At 36.4% G+C, this 27158-nt stretch overlaps 1 protein-coding gene across 1 annotated transcript in view; it reads left to right on the top strand.

Annotated features, from left to right (window-relative positions):
- POF1B (POF1B actin binding protein) overlaps positions 1-27158 on the top strand; it is a 128905-nt gene that overhangs the window by 28344 nt on the left and 73403 nt on the right. Inside the window, exons 4-5 of the mRNA XM_058712476.1 lie at positions 16588-16689; positions 21287-21469. Coding sequence (XP_058568459.1) covers positions 16588-16689; positions 21287-21469 — 285 coding nt within the window. The remainder of the gene's footprint in view (positions 1-16587; positions 16690-21286; positions 21470-27158) is intronic.

Genomic DNA, 27158 nt, shown 5'->3' with positions numbered 1-27158 from the left:
GGGGATGATTATTTTGAACATTTGCTTTAGTTGTCACATATATATGTAAATACCAAAAGAGAATGTGATTACAGTATAGCAGTTACTTGTGCCTTCTTTTGCACAATCAAATGTTTAAACAATATATCTAAAAAGTATGTTGGGGGAGAGAGACATAAAGAGGGCTTGGAAGACGAGAGTGTGCATTTTTCTACAACATGGTCAATTTACCCCTTCCCCTTCCCTCTTTCTCTTTTTTTCTTTCTTTCACACACAAACTGGGAGACATGTATACTTGGATGCATATTGCACTTGATATCCCTGGCTTTCAAAGAATTATTTTTGATAGCAGTTTTTTTTTCTTAATATGGGAATTTCAGTGTTTACATAGTGTATATTCAGAGAGTAATTTTTAAATATAAAATAATTTGGACTCCACTCCACTTTGCCAGTGATTTCTTATGTGACTTTTGATAAATTCTTACTCTTTAGTTAATGGAGAAAGGGAAGAGTTAATTTTTATTGGGTATACACACTCTTTGCTAGGAAATTTACATATTTTATCCCATTTAATTCAACGTTTTTTTTTTTTTTTTTTTTTATTTTTGGGACAGAGAGAGACAGAGCATGAACGGGGGAGGGGCAGAGAGAGAGGGAGACACAGAATCAGAAACAGGCTCCAGGCTCCGAGCCATCAGCCCAGAGCCTGACGCGGGGCTCGAACTCACGGACCGCGAGATCGTGACCTGGCTGAAGTCGGACGCTTAACCGACTGCGCCACCCAGGCGCCCCTATCCCATTTAATTCAAATAAGGCAAGAAATCAGAAGCATAGACAAGTTCACTTATGCACTCAATTAATATTCATTGATTGCTTACTATGTCCTAAGAATTGCCCCCAAGAACTAGGGATAGAGTAGTGGACAAAACAAACCCTCAACGTCCTTGAAATTTAAGCTGTTAACTAGCCCTAAACCATTCAGTTACAAAGCAACAGAGGGAGAACAGAAATTGAACAATGCAGATCTGGAAGAGTTACATTTGCAAATTAAGGACAATTGAGGATGTAGGTATTAAGCTCCAGAGACTCATCTACATACCACCTCCCCTCCTCATCCCCAGTGACAGTGTGATACAAAGGCAGAGAAATTAGAAGTATGTATACAAATACATAACATATTTGTAACACTTGGCCTGCTCCTGTAAAGGCTTATTATTATGGCTCTTTTCAACTACAAAGAAGCAAATAATTTCTCAGGGAAAACATGCAACTAAGGGTAATGATTATTTTAAAACTTTTAACTCTTTCTACTATTGAGGAATAAAACAAATTTTCCAACGTTTTTTATTTATTTATTTATTTATTTTTGGGACAGAGAGAGACAGAGCATGAACGGGGGAGGGGCAGAGAGAGAGGGAGACACAGAATCAGAAACAGGCTCCAGGCTCCGAGCCATCAGCCCAGAGCCTGACGTGGGGCTCGAACTCACGGACCGCGAGATCGTGACCTGGCTGAAGTCGGACGCTTAACCGACTGCGCCACCCAGGTGCCCCAAGGAATAAAACAAATTTTAACCCCCATGCTTTGTGCACAAAAATAGTCTCACTGGTTTTGCAGAACAGCTTGAAAATCCTATTTACAGACACAGCCCTGAGCAGCCATGTGGTGTTAAGATCATTAGGATGGACCCCGTGACTGCATGCAGGATTCCACAGAGGAAGATGGCAGCATAGGTGGACACTGGGATCACCTTGTCCTGCTGACCACTTAGATTCCACCCACATCTGCCTAAATAACCCAGAAAACCACCAGAAGACTAGCAGAACAGACTCTCCAGGGCCAAGCGTAGACAAGAGGCCCACGGAAGAGGCAGGAAGGGCAGAGAGGTGGTGTGCGCTACACGGACTGACAGGAGGAAGCCCGGGCGGTGGAGGGACAGCCCGCCCGGCAAGGTGGAGCACCCGAGTCTGGCTTGCAAAAGCAGAGGGGCCAGACTCCGTGAGTTCTGACAGCAAGCAGGACTTAACAGGAATAACACTTAACTGGAATGTTATAAGTCAACAGGTCTGCTCCAAGAGCGGAAGGGCTAGAGGGCAACGTGAGGGAGAATTGTTGAGCCCTGGAGGACAGAGCTCAGTTTGGTGGGGAACAAAGATGCTCACCAGCGCCATCCCCCTCACCCATCCCCCAGCCAAAATCCCAAAGGGAACCAGTTCCCGTCACTGAACTTGCTTGTACTGCACAAACACCCAATGCTGTGTTTCTGTGGATCCATCCCTCCGACGGGTCTGCCTCCTTCCTGGTGCCACAGGGCCCCTGCTGAAGTGGACCACCGAAAGCAAAGTGAGCTGAATCAGCCCTTCCCGCCCCTGTGCACCTTGCTGATCCACCCCAGCTAATACACCAGACCCCATCGAAGCAGCACCACAACCCTGGCAGTGTGCAAGTAGCCCAGACAGGGGCCACACCACTCCACAGTGAGTCCTGCCCCTGGGGGAGGGTAAAATAAGGTACACACCAGTCTGACTGTGGCCCAAGCAGTGGGCTGGGGGCAGACATCAGGTATGACTACAGCCCCACCCACCAACGAAAGTTATTCAAAACAGCACAGGGGAAGTGACCTGCAGTTCCACACCACTCCAGGAACTATCCAAAATGATGAAACAGAAGAATTCTCCTCAAAAGAAACTCCAGGAAGTAGCGACAGCTAATGAACTGATCAAAAAACGATTTAAGCAATGTAACAGAAAACGAATTTAAAATAATAGTCATAAAATTAATCGCTGGGCTTGAAAACAGTATAAAGGACAGCAGAGAATCTCTTGCTACAGAGATCAAGGGACTACGGAACAGCCAGGAGGAGCTAAAAAAATGCTATCAATGAGCTGCAAAATAAAATGGAGGCAACTACAGCTAGGATTGAGGAAGAAGAGGAGAGAATAGGTGAATTGGAAGATAAAATTATAGAAAAAGAGGAAGCTGAGGAAAAGAGATATAAAAAAATCCAGGCATATGAGGGAGAATTAGAGAACTAAGAGACACAATTAAACGCAATAATATATACATAATTGGGATTCCAGAGGGGAAGAGAGAGGGAAAGGTGTTGAAGGTGTACTTGAAGAAATCATAGCTGAGAACTTCCCAGATCTGGGGAAGGAAAAATACATTGAAATCCAAGAGGCACAGAGAACTCCCTTCAGACGTAATTTGACTCGATCTTCTGCATGATATATTATAGTGAAACTGGAAAATTACAAGGATAAAGAGAAAATTCTGAAAGCAGCTAGGGATAAACATGCTTAACATATAAAGGGAGACCAATAAGACTAGTGACGGATCTATCTACTGAAACTTGGCAGGCCAGAAAGGAATGGCAGGAAATCTTCAATGTGATGAGCAGGAAAAAAATGCGGCCGAGAATCCTTTATCCAGCAAGTCTATCATTTAGAAAAGAAGGAGAGATAAAGGTCTTCCCAAACAAACAAAAACTGATGGAATTCATCACCACTAAACCAGCCCTACAAGAGATCCTACGGGGGATCCTGTGAGACGAAGTACCAGAGACATCACTAAGAGCATGAAACTTACAGACATCACAATGACTCTAAACCCATATCTTTCTATAATAACACTGAATGTAAATGGAAAAATGGTCCAACCAAAAGACATAGGGTCTCAGAATGGATAAAAGAAAAAAGGCCCATCTATTTGCTGTCTACAAGAGACTCATTTTAGACCTGAGGACACCTTCAGATTGAAAGTAAGGGGATGGAGAACTATCTATCATGCTACTAGAAGTCAAAAGAAAGCTGGAGTAGCCATACTATATCAGACAAACTAGAATTTAAATTAAAGGCTGTAACAAGAGATGAAGAAGGGGATTATATAATAATCACAGGGCCTAGCCATCAGGAAGAGCTAACAATTATAAATGTCTATGCTCCAAATACGGAAGCTCCCAAATATATAAAACAATTAATCACAAAGATACGCAACCTTATTGATAAGAGCGTGGTAATTACAGGGGACTTTAAGACCCCACTTACAACAATGGATAGATCATCTAAACACAGGATCAATAAAGAAACAAGGGCCCTGAATGATACATTGGATCAGATGGACTTGACAGATATATTTAGAACTCTGCATCCCAAAGCAACAGAATATACTTTCTTCTTGAGTGCACATGGAACATTCTCCAAGATAGATCACATACTGGGTCACAAAACAGCCCTTCATAAGTATAAAAAATTGAGATCATACCATGCATACTTTCAGACCACAATGCGATGAGGCTTGAAATCAACCACAGGAAAAAGTCTGGAAAACCTCCAAAAGCATGGAGGTTAAAGAACACCCTACTAAAGAAGGAATAGGACAACCAAGCAATTAGAGAAGAAATTAAGAAATATATGGAAACAAATGAAAATGAAAATACAACAATCTAAACGCTTTGGGATGCAGCAAAGGCAGTCCTGAGAGGAAAATAATTGTGACGCAGGCCTAGTTCAAGAAACAACAAAAATCCCAAATACAAAATCTAACAGCACACCTAAAGGAAATAGAAGCAGAACAGCAAAGACACCCCAAACCCAGCAGAAGAAGAGAAATAATAACGATCAGAGCAGAAATAAACAATATAGAATCTAAAAAACTGTAGAGCATATCAATGAAATCAAGAGTTGGATTTTGAAAAAATAAACAAAATTGATAAACAGTTAGCCAGGCTTCTCAAAAAGAAAAGGGAGATGACCCAAATAGATAAAATCATGAAAGAAAATGGAATCCCTCAGAGATACAAGCAATTATCAGGGAATACTACGAAAAATTATATGCCAACAAACTGGACAATCTGGAAGAAATGGACAAATTCCTAAACACCCACACACTTCCCAAACTCAAACAGGAAGAAATAGAAAGCTTGAACAGACCCATAATCAGCTAAGAAATTGAATCAGTTATCAAAAATCTCCCAAGAAATAAGTGTCAAGGACACTTCCCAGGGGAATTCTAACAGACATTCAAAGCAGAAATAATACCTATCCTTCTCAAGCTATTCCAAAAAATAGAAAAGAAAGAAAAACTTCGAGACTCATTCTACAAATCCAGCATTACTTTGATTCCTAAACCAGACAGAGACCCAGTAAAAAAAGAGAACAACAGGCCAATATCCCTGATGAATATCGATGCAAAAATTCTCAATAAGATTCTAGCAAATCGAATTCAACGGCATATAAAAAGAATTATTCACCATGATCAAGTGGGATTCATTCCTGGGATGCAGGGCTGGTTCAACATTTGGAAATCAATCAATGTGATACATCACATTAATCAAAGAAAAGATAAGAACCGTATGATCCTGTCAATCGATGCAGAAAAAGCATTTGGCAAAATTCAGCATCCTTTAATAAAAAGCCTCGAGAAAGTCACGATAGAAGGAATATACTTAAACATCATCAAAGCCATTTATGAAAAGCCCACAGCCAATATCATCCTCAATGGGGAAAAACTGACAGCTTTCCCCCTGAGATCAGGACCACGACAGGGATGTCCACTCTCACCGCTGTTGTTTAACATAGTGTTGGAAGTGCTAGCATCAGCAATCAGACAACAAAAGGAAATCAAAGGCATCAAAATTGGCAAAGATGAAGTCAAGCTTTCACTTTTTGCAGATGACATGATATTATACGTGGAAAACCCGATAGACTCCACCAAAAGTCTGCTAGAACTGATACATGAATTCAGCAAAGTCGCAGGATACAAAATTAATGTACAGAAATCAGTTGCATTATTATACACTAATAATAAAGCCACAGAAAGACAAATAAAGAAACAGATCCCATTCACAATTGCATCAAGAAGCATAAAATACCTAGAAATAAACCTAACCAAAGATGTAAAAGATCTGTATGCTGAAAAGTACAGAAAGCTTATGAAGGAAATTGAAGAAGATATGAAGAAATGGAAAAATATCCGTGCTCATGGATTGCAAGAATTAATATTGTTAAAATGTCAATAGCACCTAAAGCAATCTACACATTCAATGCAATCCCAATCAAAATTGCACCAGCATTCTTCTTGAATCTAGAACAAGCAATCCTAACATTTGTATGGAACCACAAAAGACCCTGAATGGCCAAAGTAATATTTAAGAAGAAGAACAAAGCATGAGGCATCACAATCCCAGACTTTAGCCTCTACTACAAAGCTTTAATCATCAAGACAGCATGGCATTGGCACAAAAACAGACATATAGACCAATGGAATAGAATAGAGACTCCAGAATTGGACCCACAAAAGTTTGGCCAACTGATCTTTGACAAAGCAGGAAAGAATATCCAATGGAAAAAAGACAGTCTCTTTAACAAATGGTACTGGGAGAACTGGACAGCAACATGCAGAAGGATGAAACTAGAACACTTTCTTACACCATTCACAAAAACAAACTCAAATTGGATAAAGACCTGAATGTGAGACAGGAAACCATCAAAACCCTAGAGGAGAAAGCAGGAATAACCTCTCTGACCTCAGCCACAGCAATTTCTTTCTTGACACATCTCCAAAGGCAAGGGAATTAAAAGCAAAAATGAACTATTGGGACTTCATGAAGATAAAAAGCTTCTTCACAGGAAAGGAAACAATCAGCAAAACTGAAAGGCAACCAATGGAATATGAAAAGATATTTGCAAATGACATATCAGACAAAGGGCTAGTATCCAAAATCTATAAAGAGCTCACCAAACTCCACACCCGAAAAACAAATAATCCAGTAAAGAAATGGGCAGAAAACATTAACAGACACGTCTCTAAAGAAGACATCCAGATGGCCAACAGGCACATGGAATGGTGCTCAACGTTGCTCCTCATTAGGGAAATGCAAATCAAAACCACAGTGAGATACCACCTCAAGGTAGTCAGAATGGCTAAAATGAACGCATCAGGAAACTATAGATGCTGGCGAGGATGTGGAGAAACAGGAACCCTCTTGCACTGTTGATGAGAATTCAAACTGGTGCAGCCACTCTGGAAAACAGTGTGGAGGTTCCTCAGAAAATTAAAAATAGACCTACCCTATGATCCAGCAATAGCACTGCCAGGAGTTTACCCAAGGGATACAGGAGTGCTGATGCATAGGGCACTTGTACCCCAATGTTTATAGCAGCACTCTCAACAATAGCCAAATTATGGAAAGAGCCTAATATGTCCATCAACTGACGAATGGATAAAGAAATTGTGGTTTATATACGTAATGGAATTCTACGTGGCAATGAGAAAGAATGAAATGGGCCTTTTGTAGCAACGTGGATGGAACTGGAGAGTGTTATGCTAAGTGCAATAAGTCATACAGCAAAAGATACCATATGTTTTCACTCTTATGTGGATCCTGAGAAACTTAACAGAAGTCCAGGGGGGAGGGTAAGGAAATAAAAAAGATAAAAGTTAGAGAGGGAGAGAGCCAAAGCATAAGAGACTCTTAAAACCTGAGAACAAACTGAGGGTTGATGGGGGGTGGGAGGGAGGGAAGGGTGGGTGATGAGTATTGAGGAGGGCACCTTTTGGGATGAGTACTGGGTGTTGTATGGAAACCAATTTGACAATAAATTTGATAATAAAAAATAAAAACAAAACAAAACAAAAAAAAAAAGAAAATCCTATTTAGATATATTCCCCATTTTATTTATCTAAGTATATGCTTTTTTGCTTGCTCTTTTAAATTCCCCCAGGAGAAGATTCTGGTTTAATTACAATATTTATAATAAGCTGAGCCTCCTCAAATGGCAATTTTATCCTCTTTCACCTCCCAGCTTCTCTAATCTTCACTTCTCCCTATAATTAAACTGATGTCACTCTACTTCTCTCATTATGATTTTCTTCTACCTCTGTTCAGCCTTTTTATTTTTGGTCATTCCTTATCTTCTTGATTTTCCATTTATTTTCATTTTAGTCAAAAGATTTATGCATTCTGGTATATAAGTTGATCTAGAAATGAAGAATATATGTTTTTTCCATCAGTAGATAGAATCTAATTGATAGTAATCAGTTTTATTAATTTTCTCATTGTGGGGAAGGCACTGTATAGCCTTTAAATTGGGGGAAAAAAGGAAACAAGACATGGTTCCCATACCAAAAGAGCTTACAGTTCCTCTCAGCAAGGGAAATAAGATATGTCCACAAATAGCTATATAAAATACATGGTAGAGTCTATGAGAGATACCATGAGAGAATTACAGATGAAGTCTTACTGAAATTCCAGGAGTTGAAGACAACACATTGGTTTGGGGAAATCACAGAAGGATTTATTGTGTTATTTAAGGTATTTTGACAGTTAACATGGTTACTGTTATCATTTTACTAATGAGGAAATTAAAGCTTAAATAAGTGTGACTTGCTCAGGTCTTCTCACACCAAATATATCACTGTCTTTTCTGGCACTTATTATGAGGGTAGTTTTGATAAGATTTGACAACTAATATTGAATATGTGGTTTAAAAAAGAAGAAAAGTCAAATATGACCCTAAGCTTTTCAGTTTGAGATACTGGGAGTACGACAGCCGAATTAAGAAGTGAGGGGGAGCAGAAGCTTGTTTGGAAACGACGTCAGATCCTGAGATGTGTTTGAATCAGTAGTGTTTGAGGTGCATGGAATAGAAAATGACCACACAGGTAGTTAAAAATGATCTGAAGAAAGGTCACATTTGAGATAGAGACATGGGAATTATTCGTCTGTAAATTGTCATTGTAGTTGTGAGAATGAGTGAGAAAACTAAGCGATAATGGAGAGGGTTGAGGTATAGCACCTTGAGAAATGTCTACTTTAACAGAAATAGAAAGGAGCCACTTTCATGGGCAGAGGAGTTGTCAGAGAGAAATGTGAACACAGAGAAACTGAAACAAATAGGGAAAGGATGTGGTCAACTGTCTCAAATGACCAAATGGCCATAGAGAGTTTGAACGTTAAGAAACTAATGGTGATATTTGAGAGAGCAGGTTCCTTATACTTGGGGAGGCAAAATCCAGATGGAAAAAGTAGATGGGTAAATGGATCAAGAAGTGGAGGAAATAAGTGAGGATTACTCTTCTAAGAAAGATATTGACCAAAATAAAGAAAGATGGGATGGTAGCTAAAGAAGAAAAGAGAAACTTGGAGATCTGAGAGATTTACAGACAGAGGAAAGAACCAGTAATAAGATTAAATATGCCACAGAGAAAGGGTACAAATGGAACGCAATTCTGGAAAAGAAAAGAGGGGATAAGATTCCAGGTATAGATAGAAAAGTGACTTCAGGAAAAAAAGGAAGAGTATGTCTTTCTTGGTAATGAAATGGAAGAGCAGAAATTGAAGAGAGATTTGAAGTAGGGAGGAAAATGGAGGAATCTCACTGAATAGATCTTGGTTTTCTCAATTTACTTATTGAGGAAAATGAGGGAACACGAGCATAGGGAATTAAGGAAAATGAAAAAAATTGTAACCACACTTATAGAAAATTTAATAAATAGAAGTATGACCATGAAGTTTGGAGGGGCTCTTAAAGTTAGATAACTTGAATTTGCACTGAGCCAAATCAGCAAATATTTTAAAGTTTTCTCCAGCAAGGTTTCATGGCCTGGGAACAGCAAAGTAGATGCTGGGGATTATGCACTTTGTTAGATGTGAGAACTATCAGAGGTTCTAAAAGTATCAATTAAAATGATAAGATCAGCCAGATTTGAAGACACCTATTAATTTTTAGGGTGGATCTACCACCAATTCAAATGTACAGATAAAAAAAATAGTAAAACTGTCTAACAGCTCATTTGTGAAAAATCTAAGACTTCTAATTAAATTTATTGTTCTGATTTGTTTGACTCAGAATGATTTATTCAAATATAGTAAAATTTGGCTGTACTCTTTTACACATTTTTGGAAAATAATAGTCCCCTTAATTTGGAAGTTTTTTTTTTTCAGTAAGTCATATAAAATAATAAGTCCAAACACACATTTTGGAGAGAATCAACACTGTTAGCACCTAAACCATTTTTCTTCTTAAAAATATTAATGGTTCGGCATTTATAGTGAACAAGAGAAATTTTCATGCTTTTGCTAAATTTGTTTTCTCCTCTTAGAAGGTGATTATATCCTTAAGATAAATGTTCATATCATCTCTTCTCATCCAGTCATCTGTTCATTCACTATGGGGTATTCAAGATGGATACAGTCCTTGCCCTCAATAAGCCTACTTTTGTATATACTTTAATTTTTTTAACGTTTTTATTTATTTTGAGAGAGAGAGAGAGAGAGAGAGAGAGAGAGAGAGAGAGAGAGAGACAGCATGAGCAGGGGAGAGGCATAGAGAGAGGGAGTCACAGAATGAGAAGCAGGTTCCAGGCTCTGAGCTGTCAGCATGAGCCTGATGTGTGGCTCAAACCCATGAGCCATGAGATAATGACCTGAGCCGAAGTCAGCCGCTTAACCAACTGAACCATCCAGGTGCCCCATACTTTTGTATATACTTTAGGTTGATATCTTGGAAAAGTTCTAACAAGGTGATTACAAAAATTTTTAAAAGCAGTATGGACTTAAAAATATATTTCTGGGGCGCCTGGGTGGCTCAGTTGGTTAAGCGGCGGACTTGGGCTCAGGTCATGATCTTGCTGTCTGTGAGTCTGAGCCCTCCTCTGGGCTCTGTGCTGACAACTTGGAGCCTGGAGCCTACTTCGGATTCTGTGTCTCCCTTTCTCCAGGCCGTTCCTCTGCTTGTACTCTCTCTCACTCTCAAATTATTATATTACTATATTATTGCAAACCAATGTCTTTTGTACATTAAAATCACAGATTAAAGGTACTTTAAAATACATTCTTTTGCTTGATATAATGTATTCTGCATTACTATTTCTATTATAAAGAAACTGAGCCTCAAAGAAGGTAAATGACTTGCTTACATTTCCATGGCAAGTAGGTGATAGAGGCAGAAATGAATATAGGTTTTATGACTCCAGAATTTTTTTTTTCCATGATACCTTCTTCCACTAATTTTAGTGGTCAGATCCAGTGGAACTATAGTAGTCCAAATCCAATCTGCTTTGGAATTCTCACCTGTTGACCTCTCTGAAGCATTTATACCTTCACTCACCTTTCTACTGTTTTTTGAAAATTTTTCTTCTCTTAATTTTATTTCAATTTTCTCTTCTGATCCTCATATCTCTTAAGGCTTATGTAGTTATGTCTTTGATCTTCACTTGCCTTTTCAGAAGTTGCATGATTTTAACAAGAACTTCTAAGCATATGCTTCTGAAGTCTAGAACTAGAACTATAGCCACGAAATCTCCACTCACCTGTGTTCTGGAGATCAATATAACCCGAATGCTTACCTACACATTTAGGTAAAAGTCTATTTGTTAATTCGTTGCAATAATTTAACACATGTTTAAAGGGTTACTATGCACTGTATATGTACTAAGTGTTATGAGAAATAAAAACATGAATCAGACATAGATTCTTACCAGGAGCACATGAAATTCAATATGTCTCAACTTTTCCTGTTTTTGACACCATGGGTTATATAGTAGATTTCTCAAGTTTAAGATCTTAGAGTCATCTTTGGAAAGTACTGTCCTTGAAGATTTAGTATAATCTCTTAACTAGTCTCCTCACCTGTACTCTTTCCTTTCTCCAACTAATCTTCCTGAAGTAGATTTACATTCACCTCACATCCCTGTCTAAAAGCATTTAAAGATTTCTCACTGCTTTCAGAACCAAGTTCCATCTGCCAATTGTGTCCCCTACATATAATTTATAGTTTTACAGCCTTGGTGTCATGACTTATTCTGTTGACTTCAATTGGAATACCATTCTTTTCCATCTCCTTATATGCAAAGCCCACCTTAACCTTCTTTCAAATGCCACCTGATCCAAGTAGCCTGAGTACTGCCAGATGGAATTCAATATTTCCTCTTCTGAATTCCATCCCATAAGTTCTTTCTCTATACTTCTTATAGGCACTTGTTTCTTTCTACCTTGTATTATCAATGTTTATGCTCATATATCATCCAGATCAAACATCAGCAAAATTTTCCTATAAAGAGCAAAATAGTAAATATTTTACACTTTGCTGTCCCCATAGGGTTTTGGTCTTCCTTCTTTGCACTTACAGTCCTTGAAAAATATAAATACCATTCATGGGGCGCCTGGATGGTCAGTGGGTCGAGCGTCCGACTTCAGCTCAGGTCATGATCTCGCTCTCTGTGAGTTCAAGCCCCGTGTTGGGCTCTGTGCTGACAGCTCGGAGCCTGGAGCTTGTTTCAGATTCTATGTCTCCCTCTCCCTCTGCCCCTGCCCCACTCATGCTCTGTCTCTCTCTCTGTGTGTCAAAAATAAAAACAAACATTAAAAAAATCTACATGTCATTCTTATTGAAGATATCATAAAAATAGGCTGCTGGCTATAGTTTAATGAATACTGATCAATATTCAGTGCTTGTGGTAATAATCTAAATTTGATTCATGCCTTGTAACACTTAGCAAAGTATATTGTGCATAGTAAACTCATAAACGTGTGTTACATGCTTGCAAATAGGCTTTTTTTTTTTTTTTACAAAAACAAACACAAAAGAGCTTCTAGGGGAATCTTTTTAAATATATCCATCTTTAGATTTAACAATTCACCAGCTAACTAAATTTAATCACTTGTATATTTGTTTCACTTAAGTATTCCAGGAACATTTAGTTAAAGTACATTTTATTCAAACTTGAATACAAGAAGTATATACCTTTGGGTTCAAGGGTGTCTTACATTCTCAACAACCAGTGTTTTTATCCAATTGTGTTTAAGAGTTTTTATGTTAGCAGATAACAAAAATGCTACCATATTTTGTTGATTTTGAAATGGTCTTTTTTTTTACTTTTTTACGTTTATTTATTATTTATTTATTTTGAGACAGAGAGAGAGAGAGAGAACATGGGTGGGGGTGGGGCAGAGAGAGAGAGTGAGAGAGAGATAGAATCCCAAGCAAGCTCCTCAATGTCAGCACAGATCCCAGAACAGGGCTTGAACTCACAAACTGTGAGACCATGGCCTGAGTGGAAACCAAGAGTTGGATGCTTAGCCAACTGAACCACCCAGGCACCCCAATTCTGAAATGGTTTTAAACACATTAACTGGTAGCAGACTTAGTCAGTCTCCTTCCACATTGTTCCCCTGTATTACAAAAATAAATGAATGCAATTATGCTTTGTAACAAAACATCCTCAACTCCCCCCATAAAAGTAGACTCATATGAAAACAGAAAGAAGGGAAATAAATATAGTAATATTGCATTTATTTTAAACTCTTGGCTATTCCAAGAAATAGAAAGGGAAGGAAAACTTCCAGACTCATTCTATGAAGCCAGTATTACTTTGATTCCTAAACCAGACAAAGACCCAGTAAAAAAGGGAACTACAGGCCAATATCCCTGATGAATATCGATGCAAAAATTCTCAATAAGATACTAGCAAATCGAATTCAACAGCCTATAAAAAGAATTATTCACCATGATCAAGTGGGATTCATTCCTGGGATGCAGGGCTGGTTCAAAATTCGCAAATCAATCAATGTGATACATCACATTAATAAAAGAAAAGGTAAAAACCATATGATCCTGTCAATCGATGCAGAAAAGGCCTTTGACAAAATTCAGCACCCTTTCTTAATAAAAACCCTTGAGAAAGTCGGGATAGAAGGAACATACCTAAACATCATAAAAACCATTTATGAAAAGCCCACAGCTAACATCATCCTCAATGGGGAAAAACTGAGAGCTTTTTCCCAGAGATCAGGAACACGACAGGGATGCCCACTCTCACCGCTGGTGTTTACCATAGTGTTGGAAGTTCTAGCATCAGCAATAAGACAACAAAGGGAAATCAAAGGCATCAAAATTGGCAAAGATGAAGTCAAGCTTTCAGTTTTTGCAGATGACATGATATTATACATGGAAAATCCGATAGACTCCACCAAAAGTCTGCTAGAACTGATACATGAATTCAGCAAAGTTGCAGGATACAAAATCAATGTACAGAAATCAGTTGCATTCTTATACACTAACAATGAAGCAACAGAAAGACAAATAAAGAAACTGATCCCATTCACAATTGCACCAAGAAGCATAAAATACCTAGGAATAAATCTAACCAAAGATGTAAAAGATTTGTATGCTGAAAACTATAGAAAGCTTATGAAGGAAACTGAAGAAGATATAAAGAAATGGAAAACCATTCCACGCTCATGGATTGGAAGAATAAATATTGTCAAAATGTCAATACTACCCAAAGCTATCTACACATTCAATGCAATCCCAGTCAAAATTGCACCAGCATTCTTCTCAAAGCTAGAACAAAAATAATCCTAAAATTTGTATGGAACCACAAAAGGCCCCGAATAGCCAAAGTAATTTTGAAGAAGAAGAAGACCAAAGCAGGAGGCATCACAGTCCCAGACTTTAGCTTCTACTACAAAGCTGTAATCATCAAGACAGCATGGTATTGGCACAAAAACAGACACATAGACCAATGGAATAGAATAGAAACCCCAGAACTAGACCCACAAACGTATGGCCAAATCATCTTTGACAAAGCAGGAAAGAACATCCAATGGAAAAAAGACAGTCTCTTTAACAAATGGTGCTGGGAGAACTGGACAGCAACATGCAGAAGGATGAAACTAGACCACTTTCTCACACCATTCACAAAAATAAACTCAAAGTGGATAAAGGACCTGAATGTGAGACAGGAAACCATCAAAACCCTAGAGGAGAAAGCAGGAAAAGACCTCTCTGACTTCAGCCGTAGCAATCTCTTACTCGACACATCCCCAAAGGCAAGGGAATTAAAAGCCAAAATCAATTACTGGGACCTTATGAAGATAAAAAGCTTCTGCACAGGAAAGGAAACAACCAACAAAACTAAAAGGCAACCAACGGAATGGGAAAAGATATTTGCAAATGACATATGGGACAAAGGGCTAGTATCCAAAATCTATAAAGAGCTCCCCAAACTCCACACCCGAAAAACAAATAACCCAGTGAAGAAATGGGCAGAAAACATGAATAGACACTTCTCTAAAGAAGACATCCGAATGGCCAACAGGCACATGAAAAGATGCTCAATGTCGCTCCTCATCAGGGAAATACAAATCAAAACCACACTCAGATATCACCTCATGCCAGTCAGAGTGGCCAAAATGAACAAATCAGGAGACTATAGATGCTGGAGAGGATGTGGAGAAATGGGAACCCTCTTACACTGTTGGTGGGAATGCAAATTGGTGCAGCCGCTTTGGAAAGCAGTGTGGAGGTTCCTCAGAAAATTAAAAATAGACCTACCCTATGACCCAGCAATAGCACTGCTAGGAATTTACCCAAGGGATACAGGAATACTGATGCATAGGGGCACGTGTACCCCAATGTTTATAGCAGCACCCTCAACAATAGCCAAATTATGGAATGAGCCTAAGTGTCCATCAACTGATTAATGGATAAAGACATTGTGGTTTATATACACAATGGAGTACTACAGCGCAATGAGAAAGAACGAAATATGACCCTTTGTAGCAACGTGGATGGAACTGGAGAGTGTGATGCTGAGTGAAATAAGCCATACAGAGAAAGACAGATACCATATGGTTTCACTCTTATGTGGATCCTGAGAAACTTACCAGAAGACCATGGGGGAGGGGAAGGAAAAAAAAAAGAGGATAGAGTGGGAGAGAGCCAAAGCATAAGAGACTGTTAAAAACTGAGAACAAACTGAGGGTTGATGGGGGGTGGGAGGGAGGGGAGGGTGGGTGATAGGTATTGAGGAGGGCACCTTTTGGGATGAGCACTGGGTGTTGTATGGAAACCAATTTGACAATAAATTTCATATATTGAAAAAAAAAAACTCTTGTTCTGATTCTTACTACTCCTTCCTTGGTTTCTTTCAGATTTTGGACCTGTCATCAGCCTTTATTTCATTGGCTGACATCTTTTAAATGCTTGGATAATCCTACATTAACTTAGTTGATTATATGGGGATACAGTGCTCTTAAAGCCTCTACTCTGTTCTTGGTATTCAAAACGTATGTTATACAGAGAGATTTAGCTTTGATTATAATCACAAGTAAGAAATATACACTTCAAAATCACTGAAGCTAAATTCCGGGAAAAAAAATCTTTAATATAGTTCTACCTACTTTGCAGCTCAGTAGTGAATTGTTTGTTTTGCATTTCTCCAATAATTCTTTTGCATAGAAAGAAACTTGGCAGTGAACTCAACTTAAATGAAGTTGACCTCAGGCCTGTCTACTTCAGAGGAAACTCATTATATCTTGTCTCAGAAACAGAAAAAAAATATTTTTCTCACCTCCTTCCAATTTCTCTTAAAACACTGTTAAGCCTAACATGTAGTAAGAGAATCCAGATAGCTCTATTTGAGAAAATAGACTATCTTTATGGTTTTTCCTTCCATCTCTCAAAACTTTATTGGGATGTCATTCCACTCTCCTAAAGTCTGCTACTAAGTCAGATTTTATTAGATACTAGATATTTGCTTAAGTTAAGGTTTCTCTGAAAAGGTACCTTTCAAAACAAAACAGAGTCATTACTGTCTTTATAGGAACCACTTTCTCCATTCCTAAGAGGAGGCCATTTCTTCCCAGGAAACAATGTTATTTATGAAAAAACAATAAGAAAAGTAAAGAAGCTAAATATGGATCAGGTATGTAAAATCTGTTTTAAAGCTTATTAACTGTATACTTTTGAATCATGAGTATTTTAATAGAGTTAAAATGACAATTGTCAAGTGCTAAGCAAGACCACTATGAGTCATAATACCTTATTATGTCTACAGCCCTTTAGATCATCCTTAACACTTTCATATTCATTTTCTCATGTGAAGTATTATTGTCCCTATTTTACTGAAAGGGAAACTCAGGTAAAAATATATCAAGCCACATAGAAAATTAGTGGTAGAATCTGAATTTAATACAGATACCCCAATCCTTTGTATGTTTCTTTCAAACTGCTCTCACAAAAATTATAATTTAAAACATTATAACTTTGTCTTAATTAATACAAAGTGAATTTTCAATGAACAAATGAAAAATATGTATGAGCAGATGTAAAATACTATAAAAGTCTAGAAAACTAAAGTTCAAGTCACATCTTAAAATTTTAATTAAATTTGGCTGAGAGACCAAGTATATAACATTTAAAACTAGCAGGGCAATGGTAGTTTCATGGCATATAGAGCTACCAGTCCTTCAAGCAGAGCTGTTCCTGTAACCAGTAGAGGTTTCACATTGATCTTCTCAGTGGATACAAAGCATATCCAGCCCAGACAAAGGCTGGGACTTGTTTATTGGACATGCTTGAACTAGAACAGTGTATCAATTTCTTGGGGCTGCTGTAACAAAGTACCACAGTCTGATGGCTTAAAACAACAAAAATTCATTGTCTCATAGTTCTGGGACCAGAAGTATGAAATCATGGTTTTGGCAAGGCCATGGTCCCTCTGTAGCCTTTAGGTAAGGAGCTTTTCTATGCCTATCTCCTAGATTCTTGTGACTTTAGGCATTCCTTGGTTTGTAGATGCACAACTTTAATCTTCCATCTTCACATGGCATCCTCCCTGTATGTTGTCATATCATCTTCTGTCTGTGCATGTCTGTCTTTGTGTACAGATTGTCCCTTTTTATGATGATACCAGTCATATTTGATTAGGGGCCATGCAAATGACTTTGTGTTAACTTCTTAATTCTATAAAGGTCTTATTTCATTAAAAAAATTTGTTTTTAAACAAAGTCACTTTCTGAGGTATAAGGGTTAAGACTTTACCATATGCTTTTTGTGGGAGCAGCACAATTTAACCTACAACAGGCAGTGAAATAATATCAAATAAATTTTTATCACAAAATCATTTTTCTCATATACAAATTAAACATTAAAGTATACTAAATTCTTTTTAATTCTCTTGGCATGAGAACACATCTTCTTTTTATAAGTATTTATGGGCACTTGTTACCAGATTCATAGGAATTAATATATTTTTACTTATTTGATGCTCATTAAAAATAAAATAGTGTAAACTGTCAGAATCATAAACATCCAAACCTTTAAGACTTTGGTCTGCTTGGAAACTTGGATTTATTAGAGGGTATGGTATAGTATGTATTGAACGCCTATCTTTCAGAAGAACAGCAGAATATTTCTGGATATTATGATACCAAATAGAAAAATTTCATCAAATGTGTCAGTTCTTCAAGGGGCACTTTCCTCAAGCTATAAATTTATAACATCTCTCCTTTGTCCAACTGGACTGACAAAACAATAATTTTGACACATTTTACATAATAAGAAATGTTTGAGATGCATCATCTCAGGTTCCTTATAATTTCTTGTCTCAAAAAGGATAAAGATTTTCTAAGTCTTGGTTCTTAGAGGAAAAGATTGAATATCCTGCACATTATTATTGCTATAAATCTGGAACAATTAAAGAACTCCTTTGAAAGAACACTACTATTACTTATTATCAATTTGAATATTAACTTTTTTATGCCCATTTTTTTAGTAATGACTTAAATGACTTGGGAGTTTTGGAACTGCCATGGCAGACTTCCCAAGGTAAAAGGAACCATACATATGGAACAAACTACAACTTTTTGACCTAGTTGAGTTTCCTCAGTGATAGAGATGCTGGATAGAGATGTAAGACAAGCTGGATAAGGCCAGAGTTTGGATGAAATGGTTTAATATTACATGAGACTAGTTCAAATAGCACTAGTTCTTAAGAGATGAGACCTGACCAAAAAAGAGATCTTTGTCATGGAAGGGTGGTAAATTGGTATCAGTTACAAGATAATTATCCAGTTCATATGAATTGTACTCTGTGTATTTTTTCCTCTATCAAAGATGACAAAACATATGATAAATCAGAAATGTTTGAGATTTTGTACATTAAAAATTCACCTTGTGGTACACTTCAAAAGTAAGAGTAATGTATGAATATCTCGTTTTAGAACAATAACATTAGTAGTCAGGTATGAGAATTAAAAACTGAAAGTCGTCTAAGACTTCAATGATACTAATGAGTGGTTCAGAGGCCAGACAGGCTCAGGGAAACCACAAGACAACCCAATTGGAGGGACTGTCAGCATTCTATTCAAGAGTCAACTGATATATTAAGAAAGGAAGATGATTGAAAAATGAGTTTTGCTTTGTTTATTGTTCTGTATTGATGTGTCCTTCAAAGTGTTTCCTAACTTGCTTTTAAGGAACACATTAATTTTGTTTTCAGGAGGAATTCTATTTCAGTAGTGTATAAGTTTCCCACTGGATGAAGTTTTTCTCAGACTGTCACGGTGACTTTATTCTAATACAATGTATGAAGATATTTTATAAAATAAAAGAATAGATAATACATTCACCCATACAATTTGTACAGAAATGGCTGATAGTACATAGCCTGACTTCTAAACTGTAGAGATCTTAGTGCTAGCATATTTATAAAGTGAGTTGCACTTGAAAAGATCCTAGAGAAAATGATTCTATGAAATGATTCTGTGACCTTTATTACCAACGACTACGAAAGTAATTTCTATTTGTAAAATATGTTTCTCTATGTATTTTTCTTTCTTTAAAAATATTTTTTGTACACATAAAAAAGATAATTTGTATACATGTTAAAATTTTCAAAAATAAAAAGTATAAAAAGGTACAAAAAGAGTGTAAAAAGAGAATAAAAAATGTACACAGTGAAAAAAAAAGCCTCTCTATCCTAACCCCCTTGTCTCTCAGTTCCTCTTGTCAGGGGCAGTCACCCTTAAAAGAGTTTTGCTCTATGCACTTAAAAGCAGTTATGTATATTTGTAAATATACACATATGTTTATTTTAAAATGTTATACAAAAGGTAGCAAAGTATATTGATTCTTGTGCATCTTGCTTTTTTAATTTAATATAATTTGAAAATTGTTCCACATAAAAAACATAAAATTTGAAGTGGTTTACTATATTAATGCAGGTCAGCTTTCCACTGTCAAAAGGAAATAGAGCATTGAATTTATACTTTCAAAGTAAATGCGTGCGCATTAATGTAGCATTATGATTCAAAATAGAGTATGTTTTTCTTTGAAAACTGGTTTTCAGATGACTTTTATTAAAGTAGAATAATAACAAAATAATATAGGAAATGCAAGTATGCCTGAAATCCACAAAACTGAAATAACCAGATATCCTTTCTTACTCTGGGCTCTATACTTTCTCAGAAAAACAAACAAACAAACAAACAAACAAGCAGATAGAAAAGATATAGTTTAAAAACAACTCTAGACTATTTTGAGGACAGTAAAAATTCAACCTTATATTTTGAAAGAACTCTGAACTAGAAATCATGAGTTCTAATCCCAATTTTTCCATGAATTAGTCGTGGCATTACAAGTAAATCATCTTACTTCTCTGGACCTCAGTGATTTTTTTCTACTTGAAAAATTTGTGGGGTGGATGATGATTAAGTTGAAGATGACAATGATAAAGAAATAATATAATAATAATAATAATAATAATAATAATAATAATAAATATTTATTATCCACCTACATTGTACTAGGCACTTTATAAACATCAGTTCATTGACTCCTCATAGCAGTCCAATGAGACACATATTATCTCAACATTTGCAAATGAGGAAATTGAGGCTCATAAAGATTGCATACACAGTTTCCCAAGATCACAGAGTAAGTGGTAGAATCAGAGTTAGAATACCTGTTTTCCGGATCTGGAGCTTCAGTCACTGTTTTCCAAGCTTTTTTCTTAATTCATGCTTGATTTTCATAAGCATAAGAATTTTGCCTGCCCCTCTGTGATTCTAATATGCTTCCTGAAATTGAAAATCACTACATTATATTATTTTCTAATTTTATTTACATCTAAATATTCAGTATGATAATATTATTATGAAATTAGACCCTGAAATGCCTGGTGAATTATCAAAGAATAGTTAATATTAATATTCATTATAGTTTTAGTGTTAAGTATAGCTGGAATATTAATTTAATCAGAACATGCAATTCCCTGGCCAATTTAAGTAAGTATTTGGATGGTCACTGCCACCTGATCAAACAAAATAGAATTCAATACATTTTCTCCCAATGAAATAATTTTAAAAAACAATATATCACATATTAAAACTATATATCCTAGAACTTGAATTATCTTGTGAAAGAACACATTAAATTTTAAAAAACGGATTCAGTGGGTTTTCTTGATTAGTAATTTTTATTCTCAGTTGCTATTTTGGCATGTATATATATATTTTTAGGAGTGCTATCCACAGGTTCAATGCCATCATCACATTGTCCAACAGCCCCAGATCATCCACTCTCCACAGTGCCAACAATCCCATTCTAGCCAACAAATCCAAATCATCACGGGAACTGATTCAATTTCTACAAACACTGGAAATGAGTTGTACCATGGTGGATTAAGCCATATACGTGACCAGGTAAGATCAACTGATTTGCTTATAAAACTGAAATAACTCTCTTAAACCCTTCTCACACCACTTTATAGCCACTCACATTGAATTTTCATCAAAATATTGGGGTATTTGTGTTTTGTTTATGGCATCTTTAAAACAAAATTTTCTATTTCCTCTCAGAAGACAAAATAATTCAGGTCTATTAATGCATGAAATCTATGAAGGAAGTTATAAACCGAAAAATGAATACCTGATTTCTAGCTGATCCTCAGTTTTAAAATTGGTTCTACAGTTGTGCAATATTAAATATTTTCATGAGGTATAGTATTTAAATGAGTAATGAATTGGAAATAATTTTATTTACTTTGGTCATATTGGAAAAATAACCATAAAAATTCAAAATTCATATTTTTCCAACCTAAAAAAAGCCCAAAAGTATCTTTTCTTTGAATATCATGTATGGAAATATTGTGGTCTAGGATTACTCTAAAATATGGTTCAGATGGTCTTGAACTTCTTACATTAAATGGATTAGCAATAATGATTAAAAACATTTTATTATGTGAAATCATTTGAAATTGTCATTTTTATAGGTCATTGTTGATCAAATAGAAACAATTTCATACCGTTCAATCTAATACTTTGCTTTGCTTTGGTTTCCTCATCATAGAGTAGAGATTTATTGATCACTTCTTTTTTTAAAAATTTTTTAATGTTTATTTATTTTTGATGGAGAGAGAGACAGAGTGTGAGTGGGGGAGGGGCAGAGAGAGGGAGACACAGAATCCAAAGCAGGCTCCAGGCTATGAACTGTCAGCACAGAGCCCCATGCAGGACTCGAACACACGAACTGCGAGATCATGACCTGAGGTGAAGCTGACCGAGCCACCCATGCGCCCCTATTGATCACTTCTTATAGGGTTATTGTAAAAACAAATTATATTTTACATGTTAAGCACTTACCATAGTTGAGTGCTAATGGTAAGTACTTAACAAATAGTAATTATTGGTTTTTAGTAGTAATTATTATTCATAAACATTAAATCTTCATGCCAAGCACTATGAGAAATACACAACTGGGTAAGACATTGTCACATTTCTTATAGGTGCTTACCGTCTAATAGGGGAAAGTGGCAAACACATAAAACATGATGCAAAGCAATGTGTTGTCTGTCATAAAAGAGGAACAGGCAATGTGCTTTGGGAATAGAAGAGAAAAGAAATTAATTTCTGCTGGCAGATCAAGGAAAGCTTTATTGAGGAGATAGGAACTGACGTGGACTTTGAAAAGTGAGAATTTCAATATATGGTATTGTGATGTGGCAAGGAGATGACATCCTGAGGATAGGGAATTACATGAAAAAGAGTCATAGATTTGGGAAAGTACCTTTTGGGTTTCAGGAAATGTCAGTGATTCAGTTTGTATTGAAAGGAAAACATGAAATGAGGAGTACTAGAGTATAGTGTTAAAATGGTACATTAAGGCCAGATCATGAGGTCCTTGGATGTTAAGTTTAAAAACTTGTACTTTATTTGGTAGGCAATGGAGAGTAAGTGAAGGGTATTAAGTAGGAAAATATTGATACATATGCCTTATGAGGTTAATCCTAGCAAATTTTATACAAGATAGATTGGCATATTGATTAATTTTCTTCTCACAATGATCAGTTGAGGAAGGTGTTATTGTTGCCCTTATTGCCCTTACTGTTACCCTTATTTGGTAAGGAAACTGAGGTTCAGAGAGGTTAAGTTGCTTGCAAAGTTTTGCACAGCTAGTATGTGGTGGAGTCAGAATTCATAGAGAGGAGAGTTCTTTATCAATAGTGGAAATGTGAATAGAGCACTGGATTAAGAGCTTGCCAGTAGAGAGGTATTGGTGACATAACAGAAAGTGGACTAGCTTCATAGAAGGAAGACCTGGGTTCCAGCCCCAGGCTTTGTACTTTTCAAACTGTGTGTTTTTAATAAATACTAAATCTCTCAGAAACATCCTCATCCACAAAAGTTCAGGTAGTAATGTCGACCTCATAGGGTTGATGATGTAAAGTCTAAATAAAAACATATGTTGAAAGTGCTTTATAAACTATAAAGTCTACAACATGAAAAATGCCAAGGAAAAAGATTTGCAGAGATTATTAGAAGCTATTTCAAGTGTAAAATTTAAACTATAATAATAATAGTAGGAATAAAGTGAGGGATAATTATCAGAGATGGGGAAGAATACCACAGGATTAAAAATCTTGTCTAGTGTCAGTGGTGATACTATGATATCCTTTTACTAGCTTAGTACGACTAATAGTACATTTGACTAGACTAGGTATTGTCTATTTAGAAAATGGGAAGGGTTTGATTGCTTATATATTAGTTTCTGTTTTATTATGTATACTTTGGTTTGAGATTCTGATGTAATTTTGTTAAAGACCGAAGGTTTTTTGTATAGATTAAATTTTTCTGACTTTTCAATATTTTTTGAGGAAAAAGTTGCAGTGCTGCTGAAAACAAGATAGTGCCCTGGGAAGCATAGAGCTAGTAATTTCACTTGTATGGATTTCATAGGATTGGATCCACCCCTGGTCAGAGTGAGATGGGATAATCTGGTTGTACAGATCCCATAAACAAAGGAGAGAAGAAAATGAGTTCTCCCATCTAGGCTCCTTGATTTTTAAATGTCTCGTCCATATGTGTGGAAGAGTCTCTTTAGTGAGTTATAAAGCAGATATAGGTTGGACTTTCTTAAAACTAAAGGTTGGCCCATTTTTAGTTTGTGTTTAGAATTAAATTGTAACTTGGAGGTAGCATAAGAATGTGAAAAGAATAAAGACTTTCAATTCAATTATTTTAGTTTATAAAAGCTGCCTCTGCTGGGCTGCATGATCTTAGGTAACTGACCTAACTAGACTGAGATAATTGACTTAACTAGAACTCAATTTCCCCATTTATTGTATTAGATACAATAAAATATATAATGTACTCAGCTTAGAGTCAAGTACATAGCAGATGCTGAAATAAATGTCTGATTCTGTATCTTCTTTGTTCCCTAATGCCAGGCTCCAAATCTGTCAAAACATCAGTAGAAGAAATTGGTTCCCACTGTAATATTTTCATTTTCATTTTTTTTACATTTTTAAGATGATTTTGTTCGTTTGTTTCAAGTTTTTATTTAAATTGCAGCTAGTTAACATATAGTGTAATATTAGTCTTAGGAGTAGAATTTAGCAATTCATCACTTACATATAACGCCCAGTGCTTATGTAATGATGATTTTTTTAATGGTGATTACTTTTTTTTTAATTTAAATTCAAGTTAGTTAACATACAGTGTAGTATTGGTGTCAGGAGTAGAACTCAGTGATTCATCTCTTACATATAATACCCAGTGCGCATCCCAACAAGTGCCCTCTTAATGCCCATCACCCATTGAGCCCATCCCCCTACCCACCTCCCCTCTAGCAACCCTCAGCTGGTCCTCTATATTTAAGAGTCTCTTATGGTTTGCCTCCCTCCCTGTTTTTTATCTTATTTTATTTTTCCTTCCATTCCCTCACTTGGATATTGCTATTGTCAATGAAAATACTCCAAATTGTGATGCCTTTCTCCCATTACTTGAAAATTCAATTTTTGTCAGCATCAAGACAGTACAAATCTTAATGTCAGGTGGTTTTTTCTGGCAATTATACAGGAAGCTTGCTACAATGTTTATTTGACATGTCATTCACTAATGATGGAATCTCTAGGCTGGTTAGCTCAATAAACTCAGCAGTTTTTCCTGTTTTCTCTCTCACTAAAATGTAGCTTAAGTCCCTCTTTGTATGTTTTGTTTTCTTCATCGAATAAGTGAATTGAAAATGAATTTTCTTTTGCACAAACCTCTACCCCCTGCTTATCCCTTCCAAAAATTCAATACATATTTATTCTGGACCCATCTTTTCCAAACTCCACCCTTATCTGTCTCCTGCTACCTCCTGCACTGGTTCCCTTTTGTACTCTTTGTGTTGTGGTGAACAAGAATTGTTACTTATTTGCTCTTTCAAAAAATAGTTTTTATTTTTTAATCAAAGTAATACAGGTATATAGCTTAGAAGTTCAAATAGTACTAAAAGGCATATTATAGCAATTCCCTGTGCCAAACTTGTTCCAGAAGCAACCATCTTCAAATTTTAGCTGTTTCTTTTCATATTTACCTCCGTACAGCTAAATAATATGCAAATTCCTATGCTATTGCGTGATGTAGCAATGTTGTATATTATCTGTTGATAATTCTGATACATAAGGATTTAGTTCTATTAATCCCCTATATCCATCTGTTTCCATCCCTTCCATCATCCTAATATAGTTAAATCCCCATTTTCTGGCTAAAACAGTATTCAGTGTTTCTTAATGCTATGAAAATATTATTTACTGCAGAACCAATTGCTTCTTTATCAACACAACTATGTTTTGTTGTTAATAATTCCCTATTTTTTTCATTTGTTTTGTTTTTTATATATCTATTGCTAATTCTTTTCTCAATACAATTTTATACACTCTTGTGTTCTGGGATTTTTGATCAGCCACCTCCTTTCTCTAAAACCCTGCAAACTATATACAGCATACCTCTTGGCTTGAATTGTCACTATCTACTGGCCTCGTTACTCTCCCCATATTTTGACAGCTTCATTGGTACACTTACAATCTTCTGTCCACTTCCTGCTAACCCTGCCCTGGAATCATTAATGAAAACTTCATCGCTCATATCAGTGATATTTCCCACATTCTGTCCTCATGTTTCTTTATCACCCTCAATTTCTTCATTTCCAGTACATCTTCAGCCCTCACAGATTTTGGCCACTCTTTGAACCTCATCACTTGAAACTATTTAATGTCTGTTTTTCTTATCATCACTTTTTTACTACATCTTCTACACTCTCATTCCTGCTAAACTTCACCCTCATCAAGGTCTCCAGTCCTCAGTTCCAAGCCAGACTGGACTCCATTTTCATCCAACAATGCTTTTGCTAGAAACCCTTAAAATTTATGTTGCCTTCTCTGATTACTGTCCTCATTTTACTGATCCCTTACTTTTGGGTAGACTACCATCCATTTTCTCTGCCCCTAGATTTTGACTTTTGTGATCTAGAGAAAGTCCACAAACTAGGCCAATTTAGTCTAGAACAGATTGTCTCTATCTTGCTGGACCCCCTCTGTTGCTAGAAATTCATTTCAATTAATTCTAATTAACTTTCTGCCACAGTCTTCAAAATCTAATCCTTATCTTTCCCACCATCCTCATGCTTGTCCTTGGCTTCCTTCTCTTTTCTTTACCCTCTCTCGCTTGACTATATGATATAAAATCTTGACTTCTGCAATATTTACATGGACAACTGCACATGATTATCTTTACATAGACAAGTCCCAAAACTTTTCTCCTCTGCTCTAGTTCATCATTTTTAATGGACTAGTTGCATCTCTACTTGGCTGTCCCACAGTCACCTTCAACTGACCACATAATAGCTTTTCATTCTATGTCCCCTATTTATATTAATATCTTCAGTGCCCTAATCACAAAGGTTAGAATTCAGCATTATTTTTTACTTTCCCTTTCCTTTGCCACTCCAAACCTAATCAGTTGTCATAGTCTGAAGATTCTTCCTATTTATACCCCCCCCCCCCATAGAGCTGAAGGTTAGGTGTCTTTCTTATAACTCCCTTAGTATTTGATCTGTGACTCTCTTTAT

This window comes from Neofelis nebulosa, chromosome X (assembly GCF_028018385.1).
Source record: "Neofelis nebulosa isolate mNeoNeb1 chromosome X, mNeoNeb1.pri, whole genome shotgun sequence".
NCBI lineage: Eukaryota > Metazoa > Chordata > Mammalia > Carnivora > Felidae > Neofelis > Neofelis nebulosa.
Note: the sequence above shows the minus strand (reverse complement) of the source record. Positions and strands in the feature narration are given on the sequence as shown.